This window comes from Notolepis coatsorum (genome assembly GCF_963971535.1).
Source record: "Notolepis coatsorum genome assembly, chromosome: 18".
Taxonomy (NCBI): Eukaryota; Metazoa; Chordata; class Actinopteri; order Aulopiformes; family Paralepididae; genus Notolepis; species Notolepis coatsorum.
Window position 1 is genome coordinate 76,817,941 of NC_140182.1, and position 18,487 is coordinate 76,836,427.

The following is an 18,487-nucleotide window of genomic DNA, read 5'->3' on the forward strand; positions in this document are numbered from 1 at the left end:
CTAAAATAGACTAAAATAATGAGCAAAAATAATAAATGGCAAATATAATTGGACATCTAAAAGGAATCTTTGAAGTAGAATATTTTATTTTATTTAAAGATTGAAGATAAATAATCACACACATTTATTTGCATCTTACATGTTGTTTCTTCCGTTCCCAGTGCCACCCATGAGCCTGGGCCTCTCCCTCTCCGCCCCCTCTGCCAGCCTCCAGCAGGCCTTCAACGAGATGAGGCTGTACAGTGGAGGGAGACGCTACACACTCTGCCACCCCGCCACCCAGCCAGACCCCAGCGCCCTCGCCTCCATCCAAGCCGCCATCTGTCCCAACATGTCCGTGTCCAGCCACACCCTGGTCCCTCCGGAGGCCGCGGCTCCCACCGCCTCCCCCCCTGCCACGTCTGTCACCTCCACCGCCGGCTCCTCCTCCCCTCCCCCCTCCATGGGAAGGGTTTCCCCCACACACGTCCTCGCTCAGCCCCTGGTCCCCGCACCGGCCGCCCTTGATCCGAGCCCTCCGCCTCTGTCCTCTCACCAGATAGCCCCCGCGCCGACCACCATGGTCCTTCCCCCCCCCTCCTCCGGCGTGTCTCCTCCAGCTGTGCCCCAGGGGCTGCAGCTCTCCCAGGGCGCTCTCCCCCCGGTGTCTGGGCCTCCGCTGACCAGCAGCCCTGCCTCCTCTGTGGTCGCAGCTCCACCGCCCGTTACCACGGGGTCCGCGGCGACGTCTGAGCAGCAGCAGCAGCTTGTAACCGGGGTTACCACTCCATCCTCTCAGCCCGTGTCCTCGTCCGTCCACACGGCGCAGCCCGTCCCCTCCCAGTCCGTCCCCGCCTCTGTCCCCGCGGCCCAGCCACCAGCCGCTCAGACCCCGGTGCAGCCCCAGGCGGGGGAGCCGGAGGGGGGCGACATCCAGGCGCTGGATAAGAAGCTCCGCTTCCTGTTTAAAGACCAGAGTGCTGCCAGCGCCTCCTCGGCGGACCCCTCGCAGAACACAGGCACCTCCTCTCCCCCCACGGGAACGACTTCCCCTCCTCCCGGAGCCGCCCTGGTGCCCCCATCCAACCTGCCCCTCGCCTGGGGGGTACAGAACAATTTTGGCCCCATGACCACCCCGGGGCAGGGGGTCACCCCTCCGGCCAAGCTCAGGGCACAGGTGAATAAAACCAGCAGTGTTCAAGTTTTGTTTTATTTGTCACATATAAAGTACATGTACATTATAGTGAAATGCTTGGTTCTGTATGAGCCTCCTGAGAGTGTGCTTCATACAGTAAAACATTTATAAAGACCAGACACTACAAAACTAAAGTACAAAATACAAAAATTAGGTAGCGATGTAGTGTCAAAGGAAACGTATTTAGATTACAAAGTAAATGTTGACTACTATGGTGATCCTAACACTGTTCCTCTGCTTTCAGACCTTACCTACCACCTTTGACCAGGCTACTACTCCTCCATCAGAGCAGATACCTCCATTCCCTGGACCAGCTCAGGTGAGTCCCGCTCTGTCCTTCGCTCAGTTTTAGTGGGGAATAATGATCCTAGATGTAAACGAATGACCATTTGTTCCACACGACCATGTATCATTTGGCATTTTTGTTGAAAACGGCATTCGTTGTTAGATGAAACATGTCTGTTGGTCTGAGTTCCGTGTGAAGCATGTCCTTGCATTTATGACACGCTGCCAATGTCCCCTGTGTCTCCGCAGTCCCAGCAGCCCCTGGGTAATCTGGACGCCCAGCTGAGGAGAGCTCTGAGCCCAGAGACGGTCCAGGAAGGCGGCAACGCTCCCCCTCCAGCCACCGGCTTCACTCTGGGACGCTTCCAGGTGAGGGTTTAGCAGGAGCAGTAAATTACTCTGAATAAACCATTATATTGTTTGTAAATGTAATTATATGTAACGTTTCAACAACAGGGTATCTGCAGGGTATTGAATTCATAATTCTCAATTTAAGGACTTAAAAGGTATTAAAATGTCCTACACCTACATTTTATTTGCACAGGTATTAAATCTTTTTTGGGACTATCGGGAGATGAAATAATATTAAAACATATGAAATGTTTTTGTATTGAAGTTGTTGTTTTGTTTTTGGCGTGGCTACCGGGAGCTTGGTGCGTCTGGCGAGAATTTAAATTGGCACGCAAGTGCAACCGCTAGTTCAGTGTTGCTACAGTATGTGTTTTTGCTAGTATGGTCATGAAATTGGTATTGTATTTACAAGTGGCATAAGTCTTCAAATTAACTTGTTGAAACCGGCAGATACCCTGATATTGTATGTAAATGTAATTATATGTAAATATGTAACGTTTCAGAAAATCGAATTCCCAATTCGGCTCACATTTAATTCCCCCCTCTTCCCCACGCAGGTGTCCATTGCCTCCGATAGCGCCTCCAGCATCACTCAGGACGGCAACATAGCCTCCTCTTCCTCCCTCACCCCTTCCTCCTCGTCCTCCGCTTCCTCCTCTTCCTCCTCCTCCCTCTCCAGTCCAGAGAACACGCTCCACCGCTCCTCCGCTCTGTCCAAGGGGGTCTGGGGAGGAGGAGGAGGAGACACCATAGACGGAGCCGCTTCTGCTCCCCCCGCTCAGCCTCCCCCCTCCACCACTATTGGCCGCTTCCAGGTGTCGGCGAGCTCCAATCCCAGCGCAGAGGCCCCCAGCGCCAAAGTGGGACGCTTCTCAGTCACAGGTGCGTACGAGGCTCCAGGAGAAATCTTAACTCTGTTTTAATCTGTTATAAACACCAGGGCAAACAAGATGGTGCTGAGTCACAACTAGGGGGTTGTCCGGAGGGGGGCCTACGCCCCCTGTCCGTGTCTATACTTTCCGTAGCCGCATTTCTGGCAGACGTTCTCTGATTGGCCAACGCCAGTTTCTACACTGGTTAGGCTTAGGCACTCTTCGAAGTTGGTTAAGGTTAGGGTTTGTCTTAGAGCGTGACGGCAAGTTCTTTCGACGGTTAAGCTTAGGCACTCTTTCGAAGTTGGTTAAGGTTAGAGTTTGTCTTAGAGCAGGGCGATAGAACGCCAGGTAGTTTGCAGGCTGTTCGACGCGGAAATGGGCAAAGACACAGCTCGTCACGCTATTGGGCAAACATGTCAGTGGCCAATCAGAGAGCGTCAGTCAGTGCCAATCGGAGAACGTCTGCCAGAAATGCGGCTACGGAAAGTATAGACGCCCCCTGTCCAGGAGGCAAAAAAAGTGCAATAAAGAGAGCCATTTTCTGTAAGCACACGCATGCATGCATACACACACACACACACACACACACACACACACACACACACACACACACACACAGTGGAACAGAGGACAGCACAATCACACATTAGACAATGATGCGTCTGTTTCTAAGCTGGCCCCAAGCTTTCACTGCAAAAAGGAAAACACATGGTGGTGCTTTGGCATCATGGCGTTGTACCCCTATACCATTGTTTAGGGAAAGCCCTGTAAACACGTATAATATGACCCGCCGTCTTTGGTTCTCAGTGACCCCGGCAGCAGCAGGCTCCAGCCCTCCTCGCGAGGCCGGCGTGCAGAACGGACCCTCGTCAACGGACCCCCGCAGCCCCTACCCCTGTTACCTCAGCAGTGACAACGAGGACGGCTCTGAGCCGGAGGACGAAGCGCTCCAGAAGGAAGTGGGCCGCCTCAGAGAGAGGTATGTCCTGCACCTCGTGGACTGGCAATGTGTTCACTCACTTATGGTTAGCCACTCTGCCCCTAGTGGTGTCTCTTAGGCATGGCACTTTGTGTAAGACCGTTTTATGCAAGAATGCTTGTAAATATCTACTAACCTAAAGACATTTCCATTTTATATCTCTTATCAAAACACTTGGATTAGAAAAAATGCAAATAACGACGAGTTCACTAAAGTAAAATGTACATAATAATAATAATAATAATAATAATAATAATAATAATAATAATAATAATAATAATAATAATAATAATAATAATAATAATAATAATAATTAATAATAATAATAATTTGTATTTGTTGTGCACTTTTTAAAAAGTGCTACAGGTTTAAAAACATAGTATAAACAGAAAAGTAAAAACAACACAAGAATAAAATAACAAGAAATTGGGCCTCATTCATGAAGCGATACTTGGGATTCAGCAATGTTTTCTTATTGTTGCTTTTATCTCAGGCAAGACCAAATTCTAAGAGTGGTCGAGAGCACTCTTACCCAGATAAGAAACTTTTACCCAGATGAGAAACATTTAAAAAAGCCTACCATTCCTAATAATACATCAGATTTATATAGCGCTTTTCCTAATGCTCAAAGACACTTTAAAAAACAAACAATACAATACAGTTTTAGTAGATACAATAAAAAATATATATAAAAAGGTGAGAGAGGAAGGAGTTCATGGGAGCAAACCATTGGTCAATTGCCCCCAAATACGACTTTATAAACCCAGAACTTTTTAATAATTATTATTATTATAACTTATTGTGTGCGTTCTTCTTCTGAAATGGATTATATATTGCTGTTAGAACAGTTAGATGCTGGCTGCCCAGGCGTATACGCATAGAACGCATATTTACAACATCTCTCCTCTCCTCTCTTCTCTGCTCCTACAAGTTCTGAGTGAATTCAGGGTTTTAGCAACAGGGACCTTTCAGAGAGAGATGACGGGTGACAGATCCAGTATTTCCCAACCTACTGCCCGATTGGTTCTTGACAAGCGTGCAGTCGTTAAGTTTTATTTTCGCACTATACAGTACGTGGTATAAGTCTTTATTTGTCATCAGATTAACACACACATGCGATCAGCGACCCACAGGAACACACACACATGCACTGAGTCGCGAGTCATGAGACTTGTGTGCGTGTGTCATTTTGAGATCAGTCGCAAATCGCTTCCTGTTGAATGGATCAGAGAGACAGCGATCAGATGCCGAAACCCGGCTGTTTTACACACGCCTCATTCGCCTTATAAGGAGATGGCGAGCGTGTCTATGCAAATGTATTCAGCGCGAACGCGCATTTGAATTTAAGAATGAGTGGGATTCATCATGCAACAGACCTGGGTAATAACAGATTTGGACGTTAAGAACAGCTTGATGAATGTGGCGGTGGCTTTTCGTATTGTTCTCTTAACAGACAGGTAAGCAAGAATATAAGAAATTATATTATAATTATAATAAAAAATAACAGTATTGTTGAATGAGGCCCATTGTTATTAGCTAGCAATCGAAGGCCTTTTGGAACAGAAATGTTTTCAGACCTCCAGGCTCTGTATATATAATACTGTTTTCTTTACTATAACTCCTTCTCTCTACCTCACACAGACACTTGAAAGAGATCCAGGCCCTGCAGTTTCGTCAGAAGGAGGAAATCGATGTCCTGTGCAACCGTCTTGGCAAGCACACCCCCTCTGCTATCGTGTCCCCAGCGGTGGTCATGGCTGGGGGCCGTCGCAGGCCCAAGAGCAAGGGCCACAAGTCTGCACGCAGCAGCAGCAGCAGCCAGCCCAGCCCCCTACACTCGGGTAAGAACTCATCCACGTTGAGGTCAGCGTTAGCGGTCAACCTCGTACGCTGCATCACCGTACGTACAGGTGCATCGCAATACATCGCATCGCATCGATATAATTAGAATATCGAGGAAAAGTTCATTTATTTCAGTAATTCAATTAAAAAAGTGAAAATCATATTAATATAGATTCATTACACAGAGTGAAATATTTCAAGCCTTTATTTAAATTTGATAAATAATGATTATGATTATTACAACTAATGAAAACCCCAAATTCACTATCTGAGACTTTTTATATTGCATAAGACTAATAAAAAAAAAATATATATATATTATAGAAATGTCAATCCGGCGTGGCGGCAAGCAATATATTTCCTCAATATTCTAACTTATTGAGATGCACCTGTATGCACTCGAGACGGCACAATCACCACACGGTCATCCAGGCGTTCGCTTTGAAGGAACGTTGCTAAACGATACCTAATGGTTCTGCTGCCTTAACTCTACTGTGGTTCTGTGTTCCAGGAGGCCCAGCCCAGAGTCCCCAGGTCTCACCGTGTCCGCCAAAGCAAACCTCTCCCCCCGCAACCGTGGCGACTGCTGAGACGGTGGGCAGGTCCGGTCTGAAGATGCTGAAGCCCTCCCCGTCCATGCCCAGTCTCAGCACTACCTCCACAGGTACACGCCTTACAACACCTCGTCTACCACCACAGAGACTCCGGCTTGGTCAGTCGTCCCTACGAACACATAGGCCGTAAGGTGAAGGCTGTATCGTTTCATCCCATTCCCACCTCGGCGGACTACACAATTTTCACTCAGGGTGAAAGATATATTGATGTAGATTTAGGAACAAAAAGTTCTCTATTGACAAACCTGCGCAATCATAATTTTAAAGTCGGGACTAGATCTTTCCTCGCAAACGGATACTTGGTCAATTGGTGCGAGTTCGGTCACGTATCTTGCGCTCGACCAATAGCAGCTCTCTTTGTTGCCAAGTTACAGACCACAAGACATTGTGTAAACAGTAACGTGATGTTATGTCATTCACGGAGTACATCTTGATGAAAATGGACAAAAAACACATTCTAATGTTCGCAAAATAGGCTTCTAAACAATGTTCTATGCATATACGCTACTTGCTATATAGGCAAGCGATTGAATACAGCTGTGAAACGGGCCATAACGTATGTGTTATTAACCATACTGTACATTTAAATCATATCGCCTTCTATCTACACCAACAACACAGCATTGCACACACCCGATGCATGACGTCCTGTCTGGGAAATTATTCGATAAACCTCCATAAACACACAATCTGTCATGCATGCAGAACATTTGTATCAAAAACACTTTACCTTGTGATTCCCAACCTGCAATATTGCTGGTAAAACTTTTTTCCCTCCTTTTTCTGTGATTTTTCTCCCATCCCAATTTACCTCTCGTGCCAATTCTCCCTCCCCTCCCCTGATTGTTGCTCGCATATGCCCCCCACTGGCCGGTTGTAAGGAGGATATAAGCCTTGCATCACATGTCCCCTCCGATACATGTGGAGGCAGCCTGTCACATCTTTTCACCTGCCAGCGTGGACTCTCATTTGTCGAGGAGTAACGTGTAGGAGGCTCACACTGCCCCCGCCATTTTCCTGACTTTGCTGTGCAGGCGCCCCAACCGACCTGTAGGAGTCGCTGTTCACAACGACCAGACTACCACCCTTCGACTTCCCACCCGCTAACTCTGCCAATTGATTTAGTATGATGGCCGGCCCAAGCCGGAGGCAACACCGACAGCCGGATCCGAACCCGGTGTCTCTTGCGTTGGTGACGAGCGCAATGTCCGCTGCGCCACCCAGCCGCCAGTCATGCTGGTACAATTTTCTAAAGATTGAGGTTGTAAAACAGTTCAGTGGATAGTATAATGACAAAAATAATAGACCCACACACTTTTGATCAAGATCAGACCTGGGAATTGTACGGCCCGCGGGCCGGGGATGATTCTGACCGGCCCGCGAAAGATTATATGATAATACATTTTTTTTTTTTTTTTTTTTTTTATATATATATTTTTTTTTAACTTTTTTCTTTTCATGGCAACGTTCACACGCACAATATACGCTTACACTCATGAAATGCATAGCCATGTGAAAGCCTTCATGACAAAGTTGCAATTAATTTCAAGGCAACTAGACAGCAACAATCTCAAACGCATGAAAACCCTGAAAGAGGGTGCTCCAGTAGCACACCATGTTACCGCGCTGCGTCGCGGGACTCCGTGCTGCGTCACGGATCTGGTTGACTCCGAGTTCGATTCCCGGACTCGCCGTCATTTGCCGAATGTCTCCCCCTGCTCTCTCTCCCGTTTCACCCTACAACTGTCGGTCATACTTGACCAGAAAAGCGATAAACGCTAAAAAAAAATAAAGTTTAAAAAAAAAAGAAAACCCTGAAAGAAGTCAAACCATCAGCTGATCACCGGCACAGGTACTCATCCATGTTGGGAGCACTGCATGATGAATTTCAAGGTGTTTTCAAGATTTCAAAAAGGTTGAGGATGAAATGCAGCTGGTTTCCTCTCCCTTTACCTGCAGTGTTGATAGTTGTTCAGCTTGAACTCATTGACCTGCAGTCTGATTCACTACTGAAAAAGCACTAAGTCAGCATCACTGCTAGAGTTCTACTCTGCTCTCAAGGAGAACTTTCCAAACATGAGGAGACATGCTCAGAAGATGTTGGTTCTCTTTGGATCCACCTACATATGTGAACAGACATTCTCAGTCATGATGTTTACCAAGTCCAGGTACAGATCCTCTCTCACTGATGAACATCTGGCAGCTGTGCTTCGCATCTCCACCTCAGACATGCAACCTGACTTTGATGGACTTGTTAAAGCTCAACAGAGACTGGATTTCTCACACTGAATGAAAAAAATTGAACTGAAGAACACTAAAATGTGGAAATATAACAAGTGAAATGGGACACTTGATATTTTTTTTCTTTTTTTTGCACAGTTCTGAAAACATTAAATGTTTAATATAGGCATGTAAAGTAAAAAAGGCTACAAAACTGGGACACTTTTCTTTACACAGTTCAGTGACATGTCTTGTTTATTTTTGCTATAAGATGATGTGATGTCTTTAGAAAGCTAAGAAAATCCTTGTTTCAATAGTATATGAAACTCAAAATGCCCTTTGTTATTAATGTTTCACATTTTGTTTATCATTTTGGAAATAGATTCTATTTGAATAAATGATATTTTTGAAAGCTAACCTCACCTTTTAATTGCCAAATAATAACATACACTCTTACCAGCGGTCAAAACAATGCCATTTACTTAGAAATATATATAGAAATAAAATTTATATTATGCATAATTGAGTTTGGAATTTTGGCCCGGCCCTCCAACATATTTTCAGTTGCTCATTCGGCCCCCTGGGAAAAATAATTGCCCACCCCTGATCAAGATAGTTAATCAATCAAAACACTACACCACCATCCCTTTAATTTGGAATAATGTCAAACAATTTACAAATCAATAAGTTACTCATTAACCTTTTTATTTTCCATTTAAAGACTAAATAGAATGCAGGTACAAAAATAGATTCAAGAGGTTTATTCGTCACATACATACACAAGTTTCATGTTTGTTTATTATTTATCACAATAAAATACAGGTACTTTACGATGAAATGCTTGTTTCTGTATGAGTCCCTGAGAGTGTGCTTCATACAGTAAAAAAAAATGTAAGTAAGTAAAAAGTAAAGTAAAGAGGAATATTCAATATACACGACTACAGAGTAAAATGAGTAAACAGTGAGGTGTGTGGAGAGATCAGTGTCAAACTGATCTCAACAAATACAAACAAATCACACCACTACTGTATAACCCTAATCCCCTCACCCTATACATCCCAACCCCAGTCCACACGCTCATCCACCACCACACTTCCCAGGCAACACTGATGTTAATCATTCTCACCACTATAATTTTTTTTGATCCACTTTTAATCCCATTTTTCTATATTTTCCTCCCATCCCAATTTCGTATCATCCAATTCAACCCTCCCCTGTCACGAACGCTGTTTCTTGCCTCCCACAAGCCGGCTGCAATGTGGACTAAGTCATACATAGCACAAGTCCCCTCCGGTACTTGAGGTAACAGCAGTTGCATCTTTTCACCTGCGCAGCTCGATCTCTCAGTGGCGAGGAGTAACGCGTGGGAGGCTCACGCTGCCCCCGACACTTCCTGATTCTACTGCGCAGGCGCACCAACCGACCTGTAGGAGTCGCTGTCCACAACGCCCGATCCCCACCCATCAGTTTCCCACCCCCTAATACAGCCAATGTGAATGAAAAAGATCTGCTCTTGGCTCAGTGACAATAAATTGTCTCTACATCTGGGAAAAACAGAGGCTATACTCTTTGGGTCAAACGCCAACCTAAAGAAATCCCAGGGTTTTAAAATTAGAGTAGGTGAAAACGTTATTGAGGATAAAGAGGAGGTCACCTACCTGGGCTTTATTTTAAATAACAAACTTTCTAATTAAAAAATGGCACAAAAAGTTATTACTAAGGTCAATCAAAAAACCAAATTTTTATTTAGAATTTCCTCATTCATAAATAGAAACGCTCTGAGGACCCTAGCTGGAGCCCTCATCCAATGTCACTTTGACTATGCTTGCACTTCATGGTACAGCAACATATAAAAACAAATGAAGACAAAGCTCCAGACCTCCCAAAACAAACGAGTGAGACTCCTGCACAACCTTCACTTTAGGACTCACCTAACGCCAGCCCACTTTAGCAGCCTGGGATGGCTTAGGGTTGAAGAAAGGGTACACCAGCTTAAAATGCTACTGGTTTTTAAAGTACTGAAAGAAACGGTCCCCAAGTACCGAGTAAATTATTTTAATAAAGTAGGAGATGTCCACAAACACGCCACAAGAGGAAGCCCCACGGACCTGGTCCCGCCGAGAGTCAGGACATGCATGGGGAAAGATGAATTTTTTTACTCGGCTACGGTAATGTGGAATGCCCTGCCAACATTCATAAAACTCCTGAACTCCCCTCTCGGATTTAAATCCGCCCTAAAAACATGGCTCAGCAGCAACTCAAATTGGTCTTAAAATGTTTTTTATCTCTTTTATCATAACTTGGCTTTTATTTCTTTTATCATGAGTTGCTTTTAAGGGTTTGCGGATTTTCTTTTAACATTAGTTAACTGTATGAGTTGTCAGGTTAGGCGTTTTTATACACATTTTTAGGATGTATGCTGTCTAGTGTACATGTCCATTTGTGTTTCTGTGCCTTTTTATGTTCCATGTATGGACCACAATGGAAACAAGCCTTGGCTTTATTGTGTTTTATCCATTTTTGACCAGCGTTGTTGACACTGTTATTGTCTTGTCTTTTAAAATGTTTTTTTGTCCTACGATTTGTGTCAAAATAAAGTATTCAATTCAAAGTACGGACGACCAGCTAAACTGAAAGCAAATGTGGAGTGCTGGGCTCGAACAGGCGAACCCAGCGTCTCCAGATTTCGTGGCAAGCGCCTTGCCCACTACGCCACGTAGCCGCTCCATTCTCACCACTATCATTTGAGTCATCCTCCCATGTAGCCTTATCCTCCGTTTCCTTAGAAACATTTGTACAGTTTTGGCATTGACAAAGATCTGTACATGGCAGTTTTGCAGACACACATGAACATCTTCCTGTCTCACATTTTCCTTGTTTGCAACCGCAGTGGACTACCTGCAACACACTATCAGGGGCCGGATTTGTCATCCAGGTCACTGTTAACTCCCCATCCTCGACGTGCCACCCATTGCCAATGGGTGAAGGGGCACACATTACAGCTTTCAATGAATGTCTCATTATCGCTGCTTGGTAATTTACTCACTCTGCTTCCGTTTCTTCCAAAGTCCCAGTAGCTGTTGCAGTTGATTGAGGCAAGGATCTGGTGTACTCCCTGTAACAGGTTTTGTGATATCGCACCTCCAAGGCCACACCGTCTTTGTCTTGGATATGCAAAAGAAGGCTGGTGTCTTGCTTCACCTGGGCAGCTCTCAGCAACAGGCCTTTAAATAAAATTGGAAAATAACATGAGTGTGTGTTGGGACTGAGAATTTCTTTGATTGTATTTTGATAATGTGAGGGAAATGTTATCTATGTCAATCTGTGTTAAATCTCTGTACAGCTTGACTAGTTCATATGATCAACTAGTATACAGCTTTAATTAACTCAACAAGCAGGCCTGTGGCTTCACTCACCTCCTCCCCCCCCCCGGGACACACACTAGGACAAAAGAGCCACAGCATGCATGAGGTGGTTAACAAGAGCATTGGTTCTGAAAGCTAGCATACAAACATCATAACTAGCAGAGCTACATAAACATCACTGTAAAACTAGATGACATACAGTATCTGAAGAATAACTAGTAACTAGAATGCTAGTTATGTCAACTATAAAAACACAGCTAAACTGTATCTCAGCACAGCATCAAATAGTGTATTTTTCACATTAGTGTAGCTAGGCTTATTTTTCATACCTGCAGCCAAGGTTTCAGCCAATGATAGATGGTACCTCTTGCGTTTGCCCTTCACATGCACATACTTGTCCCTTTTCTTGCAAATGATGCACAAGACAGGTCTGACAAAAGCTGGTAGGCCTGTCCTGGATCGAAGTTTCTTCAGAGGACTTTCACTTGTAGAACCATGTTCTGTAAGCTCAGACTCTCCTGCATCCACATCTTGAGCTGCAGAACACATTCTGTATCCAAGCGTTTTGTCGATAAAACGCCTATAGCAAGTAGTGTGAAAACCAGCATCTCCAGGAACATTGGCAAACTCTATCTCTAAACAATGTTTGTATTTGTATGTATCCGCAATTATACGATTCTCGCCTGGCAATTTAAGCCACCGCTCGACAGAGTTTCTATATCTATCCCACCGTGTCTGTGTAAAATCTTGTACACTTTCTTTCTGAGCGGACATGAGATGCATATAACATTGTTTAGAAACCTTTTTGCGAACTTTAGAATGTGTTTGTTGTCCATTTTCGTCCTGTTCTGATGTAACGTTAATCTGTGGATGTCATTTGTTGTCACCCGACGGCCGTATCCTCGCAACAAAGAGCTGCTATTGGTCGAGCGCAATATACGTGACCGAACTCGCACCAATTGCGACTTTAAAATTATGATTGCGCAAAATGGGCAGGTTTGTCAATGGAGAACTTTTTATTCCTAAATCTACACCAATAGATCTTTAGCCCAGAGTGAAAATTGTGTAGTCCGCCGAGGTGGGAACGAGAATCGTTTTCTAGCCACTTCTCAGCCTTCACCATACGGCCTAACAGTGTTCATGGGTGGGAAGCCGGTGGGGTATGAGTCCTGGTCGCTGCAATAGTGACTCCTATTGGTCGGTCGGGCGCCTGTTCAGCAGGGAGGGGACCTGGGAGAGATGGCGCAAACCTCTGTGTGCATTATGTTCTCCCAGTGAAACTCCTCGCTGTCAGGTGAAAAGAAGCGGCTGGCGACTCCACATGTATCGGAGGAGGCATGTGATAGTCTTAGGGCTGTCCCCGACTAAGGATTTGGATAGTCGACTAATTGGCCAAAATTAAAAAAGAAAAAGAAAAAAAGTGTATATAGGCTATATATATTTTTTTTTTTATCATTCCATTTGGGCTGTGGGTGGTGCTTAATGTCTGAAGGAGTCGACTGAAGGCTTCTTGTCCTCTGCAAAAGCATGCAATTGGTCCACTGATGGATACATCTTGATATTTGTCTAGTCTAGTGTGTTCATTAGATGGGTGAAATCCTCTTTCAGTGCCTCTGTGCCTGTTTTCTTAGGCAGTTAGCCTCTGGTATGCGTGCCATTAGCGTTAGCCACGCTTCTAGGCCTCTTTTATTTCGGAAAGAATGATAAAAAATATATATATATATATATTTTTTTGTATTCGACTAAGAGGTTGGCAGTTGACTACGGCTCCTTTCGACCGATTAGTCGACTAATAGGGGTCAGCCCTAGATAGTCTACACCCTCCCCAGACCGACAGTAGGGCAGCATGTGGTAGTCTACACCCTCCCCAGACTGACAGTAGGGCAGCATGTGGTAGTCTACACCCTCCCCAGACTGACAGTAGGGCAGCATGTGGTAGTCTACACCCTCCCCAGACTGACAGTAGGGCAATGCGCGCAACGACCAGGAACGGAATTGGCATAACGACTAAATTGGCGGATCGGAGAAAAATGATAGAAAGGCAAAAAAAAGAGAACCTTGTCCACGTCGCGGCTCATGACTGGAGTCGATTCAGTGGTTCACCTTACCCCCCCCCCCTTTCTCTCTCTCTGTGTTCCCAGGGGCCAGCGGGACCAGCTCGGACAGCGGTCCCTCCAACAGTAACTCCCTGACCCAGCCAGCCGGCGCCAATCTGGCCCCTCAGTTCCTGAAGGCCAAGGGGACTTTCACCGACGACCTGCACAAGCTGGTGGATAACTGGGCCAGGGACGTCAGCCTGTCCCAGGTCAAGAGAGGACCCAAGGCTGGAGGTCAAGGACCAGGGCACGACGTAAGGCCTCAGGACTCCTACTCCAAATAGTAGCACACGTTAGATCTAGTCTATTCTATTTTTCTCTTTTATTACGGCCTATTTTAAAATGGCCATAGAATCAAACCATAAACAAAGAGGCCTATTAAGTTAGATCCTAATATGAAAAACTCTGTGATTTAATGCTTTACCTTGACCATGTCTATTTTGCTGCCGTCTATTTTATGTTCGTTTTATACTTATTTTATGTCTGCATTTTATGCATTGCTCTTGATCTGCCAATTTTGTGCTTATTTTTTTACTGCTGTGAAGCACTTTGAGCTGCAATTCTTGTATGAAAGGTGCTATACAAATTAAGTTTATTATTATCTGTTCTACGAGCCATTCCATGTCACTATATGCCCTGTGTTTCTGGCTCCCCCTGCTGGTCAGTCCTCGCTGACTTTATTTTCCTGCTAATAACGCTTGAACTTCCTCTTCCTCTCCACAGATCATCCCTCCGGCCAACATGGGCCGCAAGTTCTCTGCCCCGGGCCCCCTCTGCCCCATCCCCGGCACCGCCGCCGTCGCCCACCACCTCCCCAACCCCGCCAACCCCCGCAAGGGCTCCCTCGTCCCCGGCAGCCAGGGGTTCGGCTACACCGGTGCTCAGTACAGCGCCCCCCAGTGGACAGGCTCGTGTCAAGTCAACATGCTGAACACCGGCCAGCCCCTGGCCCAGTACCAGGCCGCCCCCGCCGCCTCGGCTGCCCTGCAGCAGGGCTACCACATGGGAACCAGCACAGCCGCACAGAAACCTGTCAACCCCGGAGGCTCCAACCTCAGGCCCACGTAGCCCCAGTCCGAGCCCAGGTGTGGGCGGAGGGGCAGGACAGACAGCCATAGGGGCAAGAACCACTAGCTTCTCTCGGTTAGTCGCTCGGGTGGTTGGGTGTTGTGCTTTCATTTTTTTTTTTTTTTTTTTTTGATGGAGTTGGAAGAGTGGTTGGGTCCTGCTGGGCAGAGAGAGAGAGAGCTGTCTTGTCAGGTGGAGGGAGAGTGCAATACACGCCCACAGCACACCAATCGCACTCAACCCGCGCCGGCGACCGCGGAGTGAGCTGCGATAGACTTTTTTTCGGGTTGGTTCCGTGTCCAGTGAAGTAAAGGACCCAAGGGCAGGACCGACGACGGCCAAAGACGTATTCTGAGAAGAAGAAGAAAGCACCCATTGCAAATGTCATCATTCCTGTGAAGGGGAGGCATGTAGGAACTCAATGAGTCGCATCTCGACTGCTCCTGGCCTTAAGCTTAACGAGAAGATTGGAGTGATTATGCCACCCCCCCTCCCCCTCATCCCCCCCGCACATATGTACATGTGCTCTAGATCTGCATTCATTGGGTTGAGTCACTTTGGGAACGGTATGTTTTAAGCTATCCGGGATAGTGAGGGAATGTGACTGTATTGAAGGTGGGGGTGTGATTGACAGGTGGAGGTAGGTGTATGTAGAATGTGAGCAGAGAGAGAGTGTTAGGAAGAGAGACTAGAAGGTAACTGCAGGAGTGTAGTGGATTTGCATTTATCAAAGTGGCTACCTATTCTACGGGCCTTGTCTCAAACCGCGCCCTCTTCCATCTTCCAAGCGGTGGTTGGTGATTGGAGGATCGAGAGAAGAGGGCTGGGTTTGAGACTGGGGCCAATTGCAACACAGTAAAATGCAATAACGGCAGTGAGAAGCGATATTCTGTCCCTCGTAAACAGTGGCCTTAATCCCCCAAACATGTAAACATCGACTTTGTATATAGACATTTCTTCACTGGGTTATGATTCCATGTTGAGTGAGCCTATGTTTTATCTTCTCTCCCCCCCCCCCCCCCCCCCCCCGTGAGAAGGCCTGGTGTGTTTTATGATTTTGAGTCTTCATCATTCGTCCCCGTACAGGTTGATTCAGAGTCCTTACTGATGTACCCTTCTCTGACATGGTAGATGTGTGTGTGTGCTGTAAGTAAAACAGAAAAGCAGTTATACTGGGGGGGTTTAGCATGGTTTAAGGTTGACTTGAGTTGCATTCGGTTAGGGAGCGAGGGGATAACAAATGGTTAGGGGTTTAAACTTTAGACCCAAGCTGTTTGTTTTGTACGGTGGATGAAGCGAGAGGTTTTGGTTAAGCGCCCCATGTTTACATGTCACCATATCACCTGGTGCACTCATTACAGACAGTCTACTCTGACGTTTAGGTTCAAAATTTGTCTAAGACAATGTCTTTCATTATGAGAAATGTCACTTGGGGAGTTGTGATGCTGTTGGCAGGCGGAAGGAAAAATCCGTTCAGCCGTTCACACAGATGGTGCATGATATACACACACACACAGGTTGCTAGTCTGTATCAAAAACAAAAAAAACTAAATGATTTCACCTTATTTCCCGTTTTTGCGTCGCTTCAAACCGTGACGAGCATCTGGGGGTTCTCTTCTATGTGGTCTGTTTTTGTACATGTATATTTAATTGCCAGGGGAAAAAAGAAAAAAAAACAATGTTCTTTACGGACCTGTATTCAGCCATCAGATTTTGATGTTGTTTCATTGTAATTATTATTAAAAGGTTGTTAAACAACATGTAGTCAAAAGGAATATAAAAGTGCAATTGCAGGGTTATTATTGGTATCATATGAACACAGGAGTAACCTTGTGTTTTTATTAAGCTCTTATCTTTCACCGCCCTGTCTTTATTATTTTTTTTTCATCTTTTTCTCCTTTTTCTATTTTTACTGTGTACGATATTAATGTGAAGTAAATGGTTTCACACATACTGCTGGAGTCACCATAGAGTACTGCGTGTGCCCTGCTCCCACCATCCAGTACTTTATATATATATGTATATATATATATATATAGACAGGCTGCCCTGTACACCTGCGGAACAGTGCCTTGCATTCTCACTAATGACGAGTTCCACCACCACCACCTATCCCTGATGTACTAATGGAGTAGTAATGTAGTTGTGACTATTGCAAAAAAACAAAACGACAATAATAATTGAACAAACCTGTACAATACAAGCAAACGGTTCCAAGTGTGTTTTTTTTATCCTCGATGTTAACATATAGAGGTTGTATCTGCTCTATGAAAGGATAGAACGAACATAACACACAGGACTATCCTCAATGTTAACAGAGGTGGTAACTGCTGCTTATGGAAGGATAGAGCTAACATAACACACAGGACTGTATCCTCAATGTTAACAGAGGTGGTAACTGCTGCTTATGGAAGGATAGAACGAACATAATACACAGGACTGTATCCTCAATGTTAACAGAGGTGGTAACTGCTGCTTATGGAAGGATAGAACGAACATAATACACAGGACTGTATCCTCAATGTTAACAGAGGTGGTAACTGCTGCTTATGGAAGGATAGAACGAACATAATACACAGGACTGTATCCTCAATGTTAACAGGTATCTTCTCTATGGAAGGATAGAGCTAACATTATACACAGGACTGAGGAAGTAAGAGCACACTGGGTAGTTTTGGAAGCAATTTCTCTCTTTACAACTACATGTCTTTGTGTATTAACTGTATATTATAGTTTGGCTCTAAAATGTAATGGTTTGGGTTAAAATGTCTGAATTATCATTACAGTATTTCATAGGAGTACTTGCTTAAGCAGAGAATGAGATGCGTCATTTCCCCTGCTGGCACTTTTTAGTTTTTCTTTCCTTTTTATTGCCACCTCATGAGTGCCATTCCCTGTGACCCTTTCACCTACTCATAGATTGGACAAATACTTAAACTTCTCTAGAGAAAAATAAGTTACTGCAATGCAGAATATGCAATGTTTAAAAGGTTTTATATGGACAAGAGGGGGAAATGGAACATTTGCATGCCGATGAGGGTTGTTACTGGCTCGAGAAAATGTTTTTGATATTGGAATATAGACATCCTTGCTTCTCTTTCTTTTTACGTTGCCTTCTCGTGAGTCCTCACAAAGTGCCGTTGATCTGTTCAATCTCCGTTCACCGCTGTCACAGGCACGACTCCTCGTTTCAATGTATCAGAAAATGGATTCTGCATGCTAGCTTCTACACTGGTTTTTAATCTAACATAAAACGACAAACCGAATCACAACCCACCCACTACTGTACAGCACAAGCTCAACACAAAGCTAATATATACAGTTCTATTAATGCTATTAACTCAAAAAAGATTCCTCTATACAATATTGTCTCATAAGGCTACCGACAACCCAGTTATATCCTGTTGTACCTAGTTCTGCTCCCTCTTTACTGACTTCCTGTGACTGTTCTCTGGTTTTGTGTATGTTTTTTCACATTGTACAAAATGTAAGAAAAGAGAAATAAAAATAAAAGAAACATAAGTTTGTGGATTTTAGTTTTTGTTCATGCTTTATAGGTTAATTTCTTCCAAGGTCGGTGCTTAGTGCTTACAGGTTGTCTCCAGTAACGGTTAACAA

The 18,487-nt window shown here is 44.9% G+C and overlaps 1 protein-coding gene across 2 annotated transcripts in view; it reads left to right on the forward strand.

Moving 5' to 3' along the window:
* The window catches only part of LOC311244966 (serine/threonine-protein kinase WNK1-like), an 82,137-nt gene extending 63,756 nt beyond the window's left edge, over positions 1–18,381 (forward strand). For both annotated transcript variants that reach the window (XM_084334680.1, XM_084334681.1), the window contains 9 exons: positions 162–1,156; positions 1,419–1,493; positions 1,709–1,828; positions 2,368–2,692; positions 3,493–3,664; positions 5,306–5,505; positions 6,018–6,170; positions 13,847–14,055; positions 14,525–18,381. In XM_084334680.1, the coding sequence (XP_084190806.1) occupies positions 162–1,156; positions 1,419–1,493; positions 1,709–1,828; positions 2,368–2,692; positions 3,493–3,664; positions 5,306–5,505; positions 6,018–6,170; positions 13,847–14,055; positions 14,525–14,869 (2,594 nt within the window). In that variant the 3' untranslated portion in view covers positions 14,870–18,381. The remainder of the gene's footprint in view (positions 1–161; positions 1,157–1,418; positions 1,494–1,708; positions 1,829–2,367; positions 2,693–3,492; positions 3,665–5,305; positions 5,506–6,017; positions 6,171–13,846; positions 14,056–14,524) is intronic.
* The last annotated feature ends 106 nt before the right edge of the window (positions 18,382–18,487 follow it).